This window comes from Sus scrofa, chromosome 14, assembly GCF_054392235.1.
Source record: "Sus scrofa isolate SSC_HxYL_T2T_F1_AM1 chromosome 14, Sscrofa_HxYL_maternal_Yorkshire_Landrace_v2.0, whole genome shotgun sequence".
Classification (NCBI taxonomy): Eukaryota; Metazoa; Chordata; class Mammalia; order Artiodactyla; family Suidae; genus Sus; species Sus scrofa.
In genome coordinates this window covers 51,125,098-51,139,854 of record NC_139396.1, presented here as the reverse complement: position 1 = coordinate 51,139,854, position 14,757 = coordinate 51,125,098, and the positions used below count along the sequence as shown (strand labels likewise).

The following is a 14,757-nucleotide window of genomic DNA, read 5'->3' as shown; positions in this document are numbered from 1 at the left end:
CAGCCAGATGCTGTGATGTCTTTCCTGCTTCGCCCTGCACGGCCACCCTGCTCACCCCCATAGGCACTGAGCCTCTCAGGCCACAGGCTGGGGTAGTCCTGGCCTTTGTGGTTCCCACAAGGCAGTGGAAGGTGAGGCCTTGGCTGCTTCAGGGACGTCGGGTGACCTGGTCAGGATCCTCATAGTGGCTGCAGCTCAGTAGGCCAACTCCCCAAGGATCAGGCAGGACCAGAGACCCAAGCCAGCCTCTCCAGGGGTTCCCAGCCTGAACTGGATGGCAGGAAAAGTCAGCAGGACTGAGAGCACCGATGTCCCCATTTAAATCCTCAGCGAGGGCAAGCCCACCTGGCTGGGCCTGGCCCCAGGTCACCCCAGGCCCTGGGAGGACCCACCTGTGCGATTCTCATCAAAGAAGCTTGTTTCCTGAGACACCAGCGAGCGGAAGAGACGGTTGCGAAGGCGAATGTTCAGTCTGGCAAATATGAGGGTAAAAATGCCGCCCCGAATACCTGCGGCAAATGAGCTAATTGCAGATAAGAGATGTTATGTATAGCTCGACGTCCTTCCGACAGCCAACCTCCACCCCTGCCGCCCCTCCCGCTGCTGAGGGCCCTCGCGGGGCAGAGACCAGCGGGACCCCAACCTCGAGCCCACTCTCCAGGGCTGGCACCACTGCGGGGTCTCCCTGTTCCCAACAGGAGCCCCCAAGGTGAGGGCACAGAGGGGACTGAGTTTACTGCGGGCGAGGGACCCAGCTTTGCCATCCAGACCCCTCTCCTTCCAGAACAGCGTAGACAAGGCTGGCCCTTGTTTCCTGCTTGGAAAACAGTCCAAGGGGTGGGCGGTGTGAAAGGGGAACCCCGAAAACAGAAGCCATTCTTCGGGACAAGAGGGTATGGTTCAATCAGATGGATGGGACTAAGCCAGTTGGGTTGTTGGTCACCATAGGGAGAAGCGGAGGGGCGGGACCCTTGGGGACATTTCTTGGGCCTCCCCAGCCCAATTTCCTCCCAGGGGCTGGTCCTGACCTCCCTCCCTCCCTCCTGCAGGCGTGGGGTGGAGAGCCAGCTACCTGCCGATGGCCAGTGCACACATGACAATGACCGCCGTGCTGAACTGCTCCATGCTCTTCTGGATGACGATGCCGTCGATGGCCCGGCCGGTGTAGTAGGGGAGGAAGGTCTCTCCTGCCGGCAGACGGGTGGGCTCAGGGGGTGCCTGCAGCCAGGGGTGCCTGGGTCCTTCCTCCTGAGCCCCTGGAAGCTCCCACACTGCTTACCCCACCCATGGGGTTTCCTCTCTTGGCAAAGTCCCACTTCTCAGCATGGCAGGAGGCTGGGGAGGGGCCCCACTGTCTAATGGCCCTTTTCAGAGAACAGGAACGCAGGAACAGGGGTTATCCAATCTTTATAGAGTACGTTGTGTTATGAGTAACAATGGCTACAGGGATGGAGCACACAGAGCCAAGGGGCTCCCGTGCGATTGTTCGCTCCCTCTGCGTGTGGACTCGGAACTTGGCCCTGTCATCGCCCATCTTACACATGAGGAAAGGGAGGCCAAAAAGATGAGCTAATGCTCACCCAGCCACTCAGCCAATTGGTGGCTGACAGATGCCAAAGTTCACTTCCTTATTTTCTTTGCCTGAGGGTTCAGAGTGCAAATTCTTAGAACCTCAGAAGATAAGGGTCATTCTCCTTCCAAGCGATGCTGGAAATTGGCACCCAACTCCTCTTGGTGGAGCTATTTGCCAGAAAATGTCTTACCCTTATGTCCTGCTGTCTCTTCACAACTATCCTCAGTAGTTGTGGATAGAGGGGAGTTAAGCAGGGATGTCATCCCATTTCATAGACGTGAATGCGAAACTCAGAGAGGCCGAGTAATTTGCCCAAGGTCACACAGAAATTAAGAGGAAGGGCCAGGACTCAAACCCAAACCAGCATCCAATCTGGGAGCTCATTCCTTATGTCTTCCCTCCCAGTAATCCAAAATGAACACCCACTCTCATCTTATGGAAATGATGGATACGGAATGGAGGCTGGTCAGACCAGGTTGTGTCCCATTTTCAGTGCAGCTCTTTCAGCAGGTATAGCCTGGCTCAGGGCTGAGTATACAGGAGGTGCTCAATAAAAGTCATTGAATAAACCCTGGGCATCTGGCTGGTGCCTTCCTGGTCAGCCCTGCAGGGCTGGCTCAGCCAGGACAGGAAGACCTTCAATGGGGTTCTGGTGCCCTCTGCTGGTCACAGTGCAAGGACCACAAGGTGGCAGCCTAGAGAGTCTCTTCTTTTCCTGCCCCATCCCTGGACACATGAGGTCTTCAGCCACCGCTGTGAAGTTCTCCCTCAGCTGAATTTCTGCCTCAGTTTACCCACAGGGAAGCACTGGGCATCAGCGAGCTCCAGACTCATTCTGATTCCAGCAAGGTCCAATGATGATATTAACCTCAACAGAGGTTTATGGAGCCCTCGCTGGGTGGGGTGCTGTGATAAGCACGTGTGCAAACTCTTGTTGCATCGGCACAAGAACCACATGAACTCTCCAGTCCATCAGCAAATCCTGCAGCTCCACCTTCAAAATATTTCCAGAAGTTGCTGCCTCTACTGCCGCACCTGAATTCGTCTATCTCCTTGGGATTATCTAAGCCAATTGCTGGGTCTCCCTGCTGCCGCCTTTGTCCCCATCAGCCTGGTTTTCCACTCAGCAGACAGCAGAAGCCTATGAAACCCAAGCTGGCGTTTGTCAGCCCTCTATTCAAACAGTCCAGTGGCTCCCATATCATCCAGGATCAAAGTCAAAGTCCTTACAGTGGCCAACAGCGCCCTGTGCAGTCTGGTCCCTGCTAGTGATCTGTCTCACCTTCCACTCCCCCCCTCCCCCGCGCACACACACACACACATTCTGCTTGAGCTACACTGGCCTCTGTGCTTTTCCTTTAACCATCAGGTAACTTTCTGCCTCAGGACTTTGCATGGGCTGTTCCTTCTGCCTGGGGCACTGTTACCCCATAGTTGCTCCCTCATCTCTTTCAAGTCTCAAATGTCTCCCAATAATTCCTTAAGTGTGGTATTATCATTCTTCCCATTTTACAGATAAGGAAACTGAGGCTAAGTCATTTGCCCAAGGTTATTATGGTTAGGTTGCCAAGAAATCCATATTAACGAATCTCAATGGGAGATACTCAACACTAAAACTAACCTTTTTTTCCACAACAGGCAATTTTTCTTTTAGATTGTGAGGCTTCAGAAGAAGCATCCCTACTGGATGCTTGCTGATGGAAAAATAATTGTTAATAATCAGAGGACCTAGCTTTTATGAAGTACTTAGCTCTGCCAGGCACCGTGCTTCACCTCATTTAATTTCCACATTCTCCTGACACAGCCCTCATTTCAGGATGAGAGACTGAAGCTTGGCCAGGTTAAGTAAGCTTGACTACAGCTACTGGTGAAGTCAGGGGCCTGATCTCAAGTTGAAGCCCTTAAGCCCCGACATCATCCTGCAGGCTGGCATGATCTGCGTGGCTGTGTTTTAGGACATCTGCATTCCCTGAGGGCACACCAGCTGACAACGGCAACCTGGCAGGTGAGGTAGACAAGACTGTGGGGCGGCAACTGCCAACAGGGGCAGGACAGTGGTTCATTCACTCACTCACTCAGTGAGTCTGACTTTGGGCCAGGTATCGGGGCTCCAGATGAGTCAGACCTGGCCCCTGGCCCCGTAGGGCTCGGAGCCTGGTAACGGAGGCAGGAGAATGTACAGGTGATTTTCATGTCACCCACGCTGTAACTAAGGGTCACGGTAGGTAGAATCTGGGTAGGCTTCTCAGGAGGGGACATTTGGGCCTTGAGGCATGAGTAGGAGCAACTATCTGGTTAAATGGAATTTATTATTTTTTTTTTTTTGTCTTTTTGCTATTTCTTGGGCCGCTCCCACGGCATATGGAGGTTCCCAGGCTAGGGGTCCAATCGGAGCTGTAGCTGCCGGCCTACGCCAGAGCCACAGCAACGCGGGATCCGAGCCGCGTCTGCAACCTACACCACAGCTCACGGCAACGCCGGATCGTTAACCCACTGAGCAAGGGCAAGGATCGAACCCACAACCTCATGGTTCCTAGTCAGATTCGTTAACCACTGCGCCACCACGGGAACTCCTTTGTTTTGGTTTTTTTTTTTTTTTTTTTTGGTTAAATGGAAAGTACTCATCCCAAGACTCACAAGTGCTAACATTTATTAGAGGCTTGCTGTATGCCAGGAGCTGTACTGAGGTATCTTACATGTATTAGCTCACTAAACCTCACAACCTTGCAACTTGTGATGCCCATCTTATAGATGGGGAGACTGAGGCTTAAAGAGGTTAAGAAACTTGGAGTTCCCATTGTGGCTCAGCAGAAACAAATCTGACTAGGATCAATGAGGACACAGGTTCATTCCCTGTCCTCGCTCAATGGGTTGAGGATCTGGGGTTGCTGTGGCTGTGGTGTGGGCCAGCGGCTTACTGCTCCAACTTGACCCCTAGCCTGGGAAGCTCCATATGCTTTGGGTGTGGCCCTAAAAAGACACCCCCCTCCCCCCAAAAAAAAGAAGTTAAGAAACTTGCCTAAAATCAACAGTGCTTAAGGGGCCGGGACTGAGGGGGCGGAGGGCAGACTGTATGAGGAAAGGGGCTCTGGGGTTCACCTGTGCTCTTTGAGATCACTTTGGCTATGTGGCCAGACTCTGTCTCTGTAAGTGACACATGGAACAACTCGGAGCAGCTAACTCATAGCAGCGTTAGCTACTGTGGTACTATGGTACTCCTGTACTAACCTGCTCTACCAAGCTCTGTATCCCTTCCTTCTCTCTCTTTTTTTTTCATTTTTAGGGCCACACCTGCAGCCTATGGAAGTTCCCAGATTAGGGGTCAAATTGGAGATGCAGCTGCCAACCTACACCACAGCCACTGCAATGCTAGATCCGAGACACATCTGTGACCTACACTGCAGCTGTAGCAATGCTGGATCTGTAACCCACTGAGGAAAACCAGGGATCGAACCTGCATCCTCATGAATACTAGTTAGGCTCTTAACCCGCTGAGCCACCATGGGAACTGCTTCTCTCTGAATTTATTCAAGCTTTACAACACCATGAAATAAGGACGCTACCAATTCCCATTTCACAGAAGGAAGTGAGGCTCTGAAAGATTTGATCAATTCCCCAAGGTCACACAGTCAGGCATGGAGCAGGACTAGGATTTGTACCTGGGCCTTGTCACCCCCAGAACCCATGGCATTTCCACCCTGTAATGTCACCTTTCCACTCACATTGCTGCGGTGGTGCTTTATACTGTTTGGATCAGACCCATGGTAAGAGATACAATTACATCACCAACCAGGAAACACACCCAGGCACACACAACTAAAATAAAAGTTTCACGAAACAATACTTAATCTTAGCACAGACTACATACACCAATGGCTCTATCCTATCCTGTTTCATTACAAAAAAAAAAAAGATGCTTTGATCCAGAGGTGCCACTTCCAGGAATTTCTCCTACAGATATACCCCCATTTATATACAGTGTGTATGAACAAGAGAAAAAGACTCAAAACAACCCAATATCTCAGGAAACCCACTAAATAGTTTATGAGACAGCCAGTAACAGCCAAATAAAAGAATGTGGTACTGATTGGGAAAATTTCAGAATATATTAAGTCAAAAAAAAAAAAGCAAGACACAAGGAGTTCCCATTGTGGCTCAGCAAGGTAAGAACCTGACTAGTATCCGTGAGGATGTGGGTTCAATCCCTGGCCTCACTCAGTGGGTTAAGGATCTGGTGTTGCCGCAAGCTGCCACGCAAGTCACAGATGTGGCTTGGATCCTGCGTTGCTGTGACTGTGGTGTAGGCCAGCAGCCACAGCTCCAGTTTGACCCCTAGCCTGGGAACTTCCATTTGCCACAGGTGTGGCCTTTAAAAAAAAAAAAAAAAGAAAGAAAAAGACAATGCAAGACACAAAATAGAGAATTAAGAGGTAAAGAGAGTGATATATAATTCTTTGCTGCATAAGGAAACACCAGGAGCACATATAAGAAATGATAACATCTGCTTCCTGCCACTTGAAGTTTCCAGAGCCTTTTCCTGCAGTCGGCCCTGGCAGGGGGATCAGGTCAGGGGCAGAATTAGGAGGGAGTGTCTCCGTGTTTACCTTTGCATATCAATTTGATGTTTGAACCATGTAAGTATGATGTTCAAACTCTGAGAGGAAGGAAGAGGTGGTTATTTCTTGCTAAACTGGCTTCCTGGGTGCCAGCCAGGCCCCGGGGGTCTGCACTTACCCAGAGCCGCCACGATGAGGAAGAAGGAGGCTGCCACCAGGAAGGCTATGTCGGGCTTCGTGTAGGACAGCAGCTTCTGCAGCGTGGCCCCGGACGCCTGCTCGGCCGGGGGCTGGTCCTCCCTGGGGAAGCCCTCTGCCTCGGGCTCGGTGCCTGCCCCCCGCTCGAGGGCCTTGGCGTTGGGCAGCACAGTGGACAGCAGCCACCAGAGCAGGAAGGAGGCAGCGAGTGAGAGGTAGGTCCACACGAAGAGGGCCCAGAACCACGGGTCCCGGACCGGCTTGCGTACCTCGGAGAAGAGCAGCAGCTTCACCATGGTGTAGATGCCCCCGAAGAGGCACACGAGGGCGATGACCGTCCACGAAGCCCGCAGCCGCCGGGGCCCCAGGGCGCTGTTCTTGGCCACACCGATGGTGGCCCCCAGCAGCAGGCAGCTGCGGTACAGGCAGGCCGCCCAGAGGTCCAGCACCGAGTCAAAGATGTTGAAGTGGCGGATATCCTCCAGCAGGCTGCGGTCCCGGTGGCTGAGCACGTAGATGGCTGTGGTCAAGCCGACGTCCATGCTCATGAAGGCCAGGGTCACCGCCACTGCCTTCCACAGCTGCATCCTGCTGGCGGGAGGCAGGCAGGCAGGCACCGAGGGGCAGGCTCTAGCTCACGGGGGCAAAGCCATTGTCTGTGGAGTGAGGCCAGATCTGTAGGGGGAACATGGTGAGGGGTTCAGGTGTGCTACATGCTGGCCATGTGGACTTTAGCAAGTCACTTGACATCGCTGAGCCTCAGATTCCTCATCTGCAAAATGTGAATGATCAGGAATACCCATTGGGAAGGTTCTATTCCTTCAGGGAGTATTTATCAAGCACCCTGTGTGGGCCAGACTCTGTTCTTTGTGCTGGGGAGTTAACAGTGAACAAAAATGACAGAGATCCCTGCCCCTGTGGAGATGACACCCTCATGTCAGAGACAGATAATAAATAAAATAAAAGATACAGTATGTTAAGGGAGTTCCTATTGTGGCTCAGCAGTAACGAACGCAACTAGTGTCTATGAGGACGTGGGTTCCATCCCTGGCCTCTCATTCAGTGGGTTAAGGATCCAGTGTTGCCATGAGCTGAGGTGTAGGTCACCAGCGCAGCTCAGATCCTGCATTGCTGTGGCTGTGATGTAGGCTGGCAGCTGAAGCTCCAATCTGACCCTTAGCCTGGGAACTTCCATATGCTGCAGGTGCAGCCCTAAAAAGGGAAAAAAAAGAAAAGAAAACAAACACAAAAAAACAAAGGCCCAAGCCAGAACTCGAGCCAGTGTGTAAAGGGTCCCAGTACATAACTTGCAATCTGTGTACCACATACTCGACACACAGCAAGTGCCTAATAACTACAAGCAAACAGTTCCAAAGCACAGCCCTTCCTAGCAGCCTGGCCCTTTCTATGCGCCACATGCTTTATATGTGTCTGCTCATTAACCTCACAACAAGTTTGTGAGATCTGCCCTATCATCTTCTCCATTTAGCTGATGGAGAAACTCAGGCCCAGAGAGGTTAATAATTTGCCCCAGATCACAGAGCTGGGATTTGAACCCAGAGTTTTCTGGTTCCAGAAGCTGGGCTCTAAACTGCTAAGCTAAAATGTCTGTCAGTATAGTAAGTGCTTATTTACAATAGCCAAGACATGGGAGCAACCTAAATGTCTGACAGATGAACGAACAAAGAAGACATGGTACCTATACACAATGGAATACTACTCAGCCATAAAAAGAATGAAATAATGCTATTTGCAGCAACATGGATGGACTTAGAGATTCTCACAGTAAGTGAAGTAAGTCAGAAAGAGAAAGACAAATACCATATGATATTACTTATATGTGGAATCTAAAATATGACACAAATGAACTTATCTATGAAACAGGGATCAGTCTCATAGACATAGAAAACAAACTTATGGGAGTTCCTGTTGTGACTCGGCAGTTAACAAACCTGACTAGTATCCATGAGGATAAGCGTTCAATCCCTGGCCTTGCTCAGTGGGTTGAGGATCTGGCGTTGCCGTGAGCTATGGTTGTACACGTGGCTCAGATCCCAAGTTGCTGTGGTTGTGGCGTAGGCTGGCAGCTTCAGTTCAACCCCTAGCCTGGGAGCTTCCATATGCCAAAGGTGCAGCATGAAAAGACAAAATACAAAAACAAAAAACAAAAAAAAAAAGAAGGAAAACAAACTTATGGTTACTAAAGGGGAAAGACAATAGGGAAGGGATAAATTAGGAGTTTGGGATTAGCAGATACAAACTATTATATATAGAATGGATAAACAACCAGGTCCTTCTGTATAGCACAGGGAGCTATATTCAATATCCTGTAGTCAAACATAATGGAAAAGAATATGAAAAATATGCATATATACGTATAACTAAATCACTCTGCTGTATACCTGAAACTAACACAACATTGTAAATCACCTAGCAAGTGCTAATAGAGAGTGTTTATTGAAGAATAGAGTTATAAGAGGGAGCTCAGCCAAGAGGCAGAACTGATGACAACAATAACAATAAAAAGGGAGCAACAAAAGTAACAATAGCTGACACTGATGTTATCATGGGCCTGGCATTGTTCTGAGTTATTTACAAGCATTTATCCTCAGAAGAATCCTATGAGGTACGTTCTATTATTATTATTACTTATTTGTTTATTTTCTCGCCACCCTTGCAGCATGTGGAAGTTCCTAGCCTGGGGACTGAACCCATATTACAGTTGTAACCAGAGCGACAGCAGTGACAATGCTGGATCCTTAACCCACTGAGCCACCAGGGAACTCGAGATAGGTTCTATTATTATCACCAATCTACCAGCAAGAAAATCGAGGTGCTTGGAATTTCCCATTGTACCTCAGCAGTAAAGAGTATCCCTGAGGATGCAGGTTTGATCCCTGTTCTCACTCAGTGAGTCAAGGATCTGGTGTTGCTGTGAACTATGGTGTAGGTCACAGATGCGGCTCAGATCCTGCCTTGCCATGGCTGTGGTATAGGCCAGCAGCTGTACCTCCCCTATTTGGCCCCTAGCCTGGGACCTTTCATATGCTGCAGGTGTGGCCCTTAAAAAAAAAAAAAAAAAAAGGAAATTGAGGCACAGAGGGGTTAAGTAACCTGCCCCAGGTCACACAGCTAGGAAGTATAGAGCTGGGATGTGAACCTGGGTCTTCAATTTCCAAAATCTGTGCTCACAGCAAAAGCTCTCAGGGTAAGGCAAGACCTCTAATGATGCTCAGGAGGATCTGAGATGCAGAGGGGACCCAGGGGCATGACAGTCCCCAAGCCTGGGCCCTGCTGTCACCACAGCACTTCCAGGCAAACTCAAGTCTGTCCCAGAGAAGGCAGCTGCCTTGTCAGCAGCTGCCCCTTCAAGGAAAGCCAGAGCTGAGTGGGATCAAGGGCAGAGGAGGGAGTGAAGGTGGGGATGAAGGAACAGACACCCCCTGTCCAGGCCCTTATTCCCCGCCAACCCCCAGTTCCACCAGCTGGGCTGCCGGTACAGGCTCCTGTCTGCTGCAATGCAGAGGCCTCCGGGAGCCAGTGAGTGGGTGAGTGTGAGTCGGAGCCCAGGGAAGAATGCTCTTGGCCTGGTGCCTCACCAGGCCTCCTGGCCAAGCCTCTGCCCACTGCCCAGACCCTGCCAGCCACCTCAGCTGCAGCTTACCTCTTAGTGGGCACAAGGATTGCTCAGCCCCTTGGGAAGAGCTGGAATTCAGAAGTGGGGCAGGAGGCAGATCTGTCAGAGACCAGCCCAGGGGCTTGGCAGCTCTCCCCACCCCCACGCCCAGTGACTGGGTGTGGGGGTGCCTTCCCGACAGCCTCCACTTCAGGTCATGTCAGTCCATTTGACAGCCACCCACCTGGGAGCCCCAGCTGCTCATCTCCTTCACCAGAACAAGCAAATTTTCACACTCCAGCATCACGGACTATTTGAACCACATCCCTTACAGATGGGGAAACTAAGGCCCAGAGTGGGAAGGAGGGAGCCTTGTCTAGGGCCACCCAGTGAGCTGGGGTCAGAGCAGCAAGAGCACCAGGCTCCCCAGCTCCCAAATGCTGAGTCCTCCTACTCCAGGCTATGATGGAGCAGAATCCAACTCGGGTCAGGTTACAGTCCTCAGTGGGGACAGACTACTCTGTTATTTTTAAAATTACTGATTAGGAGGGAGAAGGGGACAAGACCACCAGCCAAGACTGGGAGGAGGGCAGGTTGGGGACCAGTGGGCTGCTTGGAGCCATGTCCCTGCTTCCCATCTACCTGACCTGGAGGAAACAGCCGGGCTTGGCCAGGTGGAGCTGGAGGGCAAATCGTGGGCACATGGTGATGTGCGTGCCCCAAGGGACAAGGACAAGGTGGTAGCCAGAGGTCCAAGCACTGCTCGGAGCCTGATGTGCCCAGGAAGACAGGGGCAACTCGCCTTGACCCCAAATGCTAAGGAATGGCACAGGATTAGATTAGCAAGTGACCGCATCCCCGCTGGGGGTCCTGCCAACGGCTTTTCTTCCCCCTAGAAGAAATGGTGGTTGGGGCATCTCCAGCTGTCAGCTCTACTAGAGGAAAGTTGGGAAGAGCCAGGAGATGATAAATAGCAATTTTTATTACAACCACAACAGCTCCTGTTTACGGGGTGCTACTAAGTGCTCAACAATGTGCTAAGTGCCTGGCACTTCCCATCCCATTTAATCCTCACCACTACTCTGGGAGGTTCCCACAGTTATCACCCCTATTTCACAGATAGGGAAATGGAGACTTGAGGAAGTCAAACATCCAGCAGACAATAGATGAAGGCAGGGCTGAAACCCTATATTCACTCTCTGGGCTCAGGCTATTCAGGACTCCTGAGAAAGGGTCCTGAAGAAGCTGGGTGGCCCACATGTCTCGGTTCACCCCCAACTTAGTGAACTCATTCCAAAGAAGTTGTCGCCCAGCTGATGGGGCTGGTTCTGTGGGGCGGTGTCCCTGTGGGGTCTCTGGATGCAGGGCCAGGACTAGGCTGGGTCCGTGTTATTCCATCCTGACTTCCATGCTGGCTGAGCCCCCACATCCCACGCTGGGACTGGCCTTCACGCAGGGACTTGGGGAAGTTGTTTCAGATAGCTCAAGGCTCTAGGTGAGGCCAACTGGGGCGCTACAGTGGCCTTCCTCTTGTTACCTGGCACCTGCCCACCTGAAGCTGGGGGATGGAGGCCAGCCAATCTCGGGGGCGGGGGGGCAGTGGGCAGAGGGGCATCCTGTCAGACTAGCTAAAGCCATCTTAACTAACATCAGGTCTGGGGAGGGGGCACCCTGTTTTAACAGTCCTACAAATAGGGGAGCCTTGAGAACCCACCAGCCTAACTGCCAGGGTAGATACAGAGGAGGGTCAGCCCGCTGGCTAACTAGGGGGACTGAGGGAAGGGTGTTGTCAAGGTCGGCAGGCCCAGGTTGGCTCCCCAGGCTTCAGCACAGCCAGGCCCTCAGGATCTGTGGGGTAGGGCCCACTGTAGGGTGTGGGGAGAGGACAGTCATTCTGGATCCCCCCAAATGGCACCCCCACCATTTTCCAAGAGGCTGCGGCACCTGAGGGGTTAAATAAAATGCAACATTTGCCCTGCAGCATGGAAAGGATGCTGCAGGGATTGGGGGCTGGGACCTGCTGCTGCAGGCTCTAGGGTACCACGGCGGGGGCCAGGAAGTCTCCCAGGAGGCTCCCATCTTCAGCCAAGATGCCTACTCCACCCCAGGGGCAGGGGATGCCAGATCCGCCCCCAGACTGTGCCGAGACTGGCACCTGGACCTGAGAAGGACCCGGATCGGGGATCCCAGGCACCGCACTCTTACTTGTTACCTTACCTGGCACCAGGTGAGTTGTGGGGAGTGGGCACAGCTGGCTAGGGTCCTCAGGAGCGCAGATTCCGTGGGGCTCATTGGAGACTGCGTCCTGACGCTCAGCTGCTCCCGCCGCTCCCTCCTCCCGCCCGCTCCTCCCTGCCTCCAGGGCTGAGCCGCAGCAAGGTCGGAGCGCAGCTGGGCGGGCACCCAGGCCAGCTGACAGGTGGGGCGGGGCCTCCCGGTGGGAGGAGTCTTCGTGGGGCGTGACCCGAGCTAGCCGCCCGCCCACCTGCAATAAGCCCTGCCCCCTTCCGCACGTTCAGGCCCTTGGACTCTAGCTCCTGCCTTGGAGGCCTGGGACCCATTCACAGCAGAAGGAAACGGCCATGCCTAGAGGGGGCGCCTGCTCTTTAACCGGCCCTTTCCTCTAGAGCTACAGCCTGCCAGCCCTGGAGGGTGGGGGTTATGATCCTCACTCATTCATTCATTTTTAAAACAATGTTTGTTGAAAAGCACCTATTATGTGCTGTGCATTATTCTAACCGTTTGAAATGCGACGGGGAACAAAAGATCTTTGCCCTTCTGGAGCGGACTCCTAGTGAGGGAGTCAAGCGATGCACAATGAATAAGCATAACTATTCATTGTGTATAGGAAGGGAATACTATTGTATTATAACTACTGGACGGGAATACATTTTATGGGAAAGAATAGAGCAGGGTGGTGGGGATTGAGAGTCGGGGCGGGGTGGGGGCAGCAATATGGTTTCAGTGATTGCTAGGTGCTAGGGGCTGGGTGCTGGGTGCGAAAAAAGACAGAAAAGGAGTTTCTGTTCTGGCTCAGTGGGATACCCAACGAGTATCCATGAGGCTGCAGGTTTGACCCCTGGCCTAGCTCAGTGGGTTAAAGATCTAGCGTTGCCGCAAACTATGGCGTGAGGTCCCAGGTATGGCTAGGATCTAGCATGCCTGTGGCTGTGGTGTAGACTGTCAGCTGCAGCTCTGACTCCACCCTTAGCCTGGGAACTTCCATATGCCGCAGGTGTGGGCCTAAAAAGATAAAAGGGGGAAAAAAAAGACAGAAAACTACCACTCTTCGTGAAGGGGGGGAGACAGGAAATGAAAAATATCTAGGATAATTTCATGTAGTGATAAGTATTTGTTTCCTGTAAAGGAAATAAAACTGGGTGTGGCAATGCAAAGTCATGGGGCTATTTTAACTGGGAAGGGCTCCCTGAGAAAGGTGAAAATGAGGAGCGAGCCATGGCCAGGTCTGGGGGAAGAACAATCTCGGCGAAAGGTTCTGAGGTAGAAACTTACAGGGCACAAAAAGAGATCAGTGCAGCCTGACAAGAGCTGGGGAGAGGAAGTCAAGCCCTGGTGGCAGGGGTGGCAGGTAGGGCAAGATGGGCCCCCATCTCTCTTGCATTCAGTCAGAAGCTAAAAACACTCTCTGAATTTGAAACAGTCTCTGCTACTCACACGGGAAAGCCTCCTCCAAGGGGAATTTGACAAAGCTCAGAATTTACTTTTATTCTTTTCTTTTTATAGCCGTACCTGCAGCATATGGAAATTCCCAGGTTAGGGGTCGAATTGGAGCCACAGCTATGCCTTATCCACCACAACACTGGATCCAAGCTGCATCTGTGAACTACACTGCAGTGTGTGGCAATGCCAGATCTTTAACCTACTGAGTGAGGCCAGGGACGGAACCTGCAATCATCACAGACACTATGCCGAGTTTGTAACCCGCTGTGCCACAAAAGGAACTCCTCAAAATTTAAAATGCACTTTTTTTTTTTTTGACCCAGTAGGAATTTCTTCTATAGACAGACTAGTGGAGGGAGCAAAGTTACTAGCTGGCAGATAGTTATTGGAGTAGCAAAATTCTGGAAATAACCTAAATACCCTTCCATAGGGAACTGGCCAAATAATTACAGAGCATTGCTCAATAGGATACCCCGTAAGGGATGGGGTCGGGGGGGAGGGGGGGACTATATATCTATATGCAAAAGTTACATAAAGGTATGAAATGACCTCCTCAATGTTGTGTTCAGTAAAAACGAGAGAATAGAATCAAGTCGAAGTATAATATTGTTTGTGCAAAGACCAAAAGCAAATACATAATTGTATGAAGCTTTTGGATGGATTATCCAAAGGCTGAAGTGACTTGGAGTGGGGGGCCAATTCCAGGCTCTATCATTTTTGCTGTGTGAAAACAGCCAGCACACAATATTGAAGGAGTAAAACAAAGTTAGTGTGCTGACACTACCTGACTTCAAGACTTACTGTAAAGCTGCTGTAATCTGGACAGTGTGGTGTTGACAAAAGAACAGGCAAATGGATCAATGGGACAGAATAGAGAGCCCAGAAACAGACCCATATAAATAAAGTCAACTGATCTCTGACAAAGGAGCAGAGGCAGTACAATGGAGCAAAGACAGTCCTTTCAACAAATGGTGCTGGAACAACTGGGCATCCATGTGCAAAAAAAAAAAAAAAAAAAAAAAAAACTTGACACAAACCTTATACCTTTCACAAAAATTACCTCAAAATGGATCACAAACCTAAACATAAAACACAAAACTATAAAACTCCTAGAAAACCATGAGGACACAGGT

At 51.2% G+C, this 14,757-nt stretch overlaps 1 protein-coding gene and 1 long non-coding RNA gene across 13 annotated transcripts in view; one reads left to right on the top strand and one right to left on the bottom strand.

Moving 5' to 3' along the window:
• Positions 1–14,757, bottom strand: part of ABCB9 (ATP binding cassette subfamily B member 9) — a 46,979-nt gene that overhangs the window by 18,720 nt on the left and 13,502 nt on the right. For 6 of the 12 annotated variants that reach the window (XM_084996179.1, XM_084996177.1, XM_084996180.1 and 3 more), the window contains 3 exons: positions 6,308–7,002; positions 1,073–1,187; positions 393–523 (listed from right to left, as the gene is read on the bottom strand). In XM_084996179.1, coding sequence (XP_084852305.1) covers positions 393–523; positions 1,073–1,187; positions 6,308–6,914 — 853 coding nt within the window. In that variant the 5' untranslated portion in view covers positions 6,915–7,002. Of the gene's footprint in view, positions 1–392; positions 524–1,072; positions 1,188–6,307; positions 7,003–12,160; positions 12,326–14,757 lie in introns of those variants that run through there. The other 6 variants (XM_084996182.1, XM_084996184.1, XM_084996183.1 and 3 more) reach the window with 3 other exon arrangements.
• LOC146396548 (uncharacterized) lies at positions 783–2,142 on the top strand. Its single transcript, XR_014827382.1, has 2 exons — positions 783–893; positions 1,050–2,142. It is a non-coding gene; the product is annotated as an uncharacterized LOC146396548 (long non-coding RNA).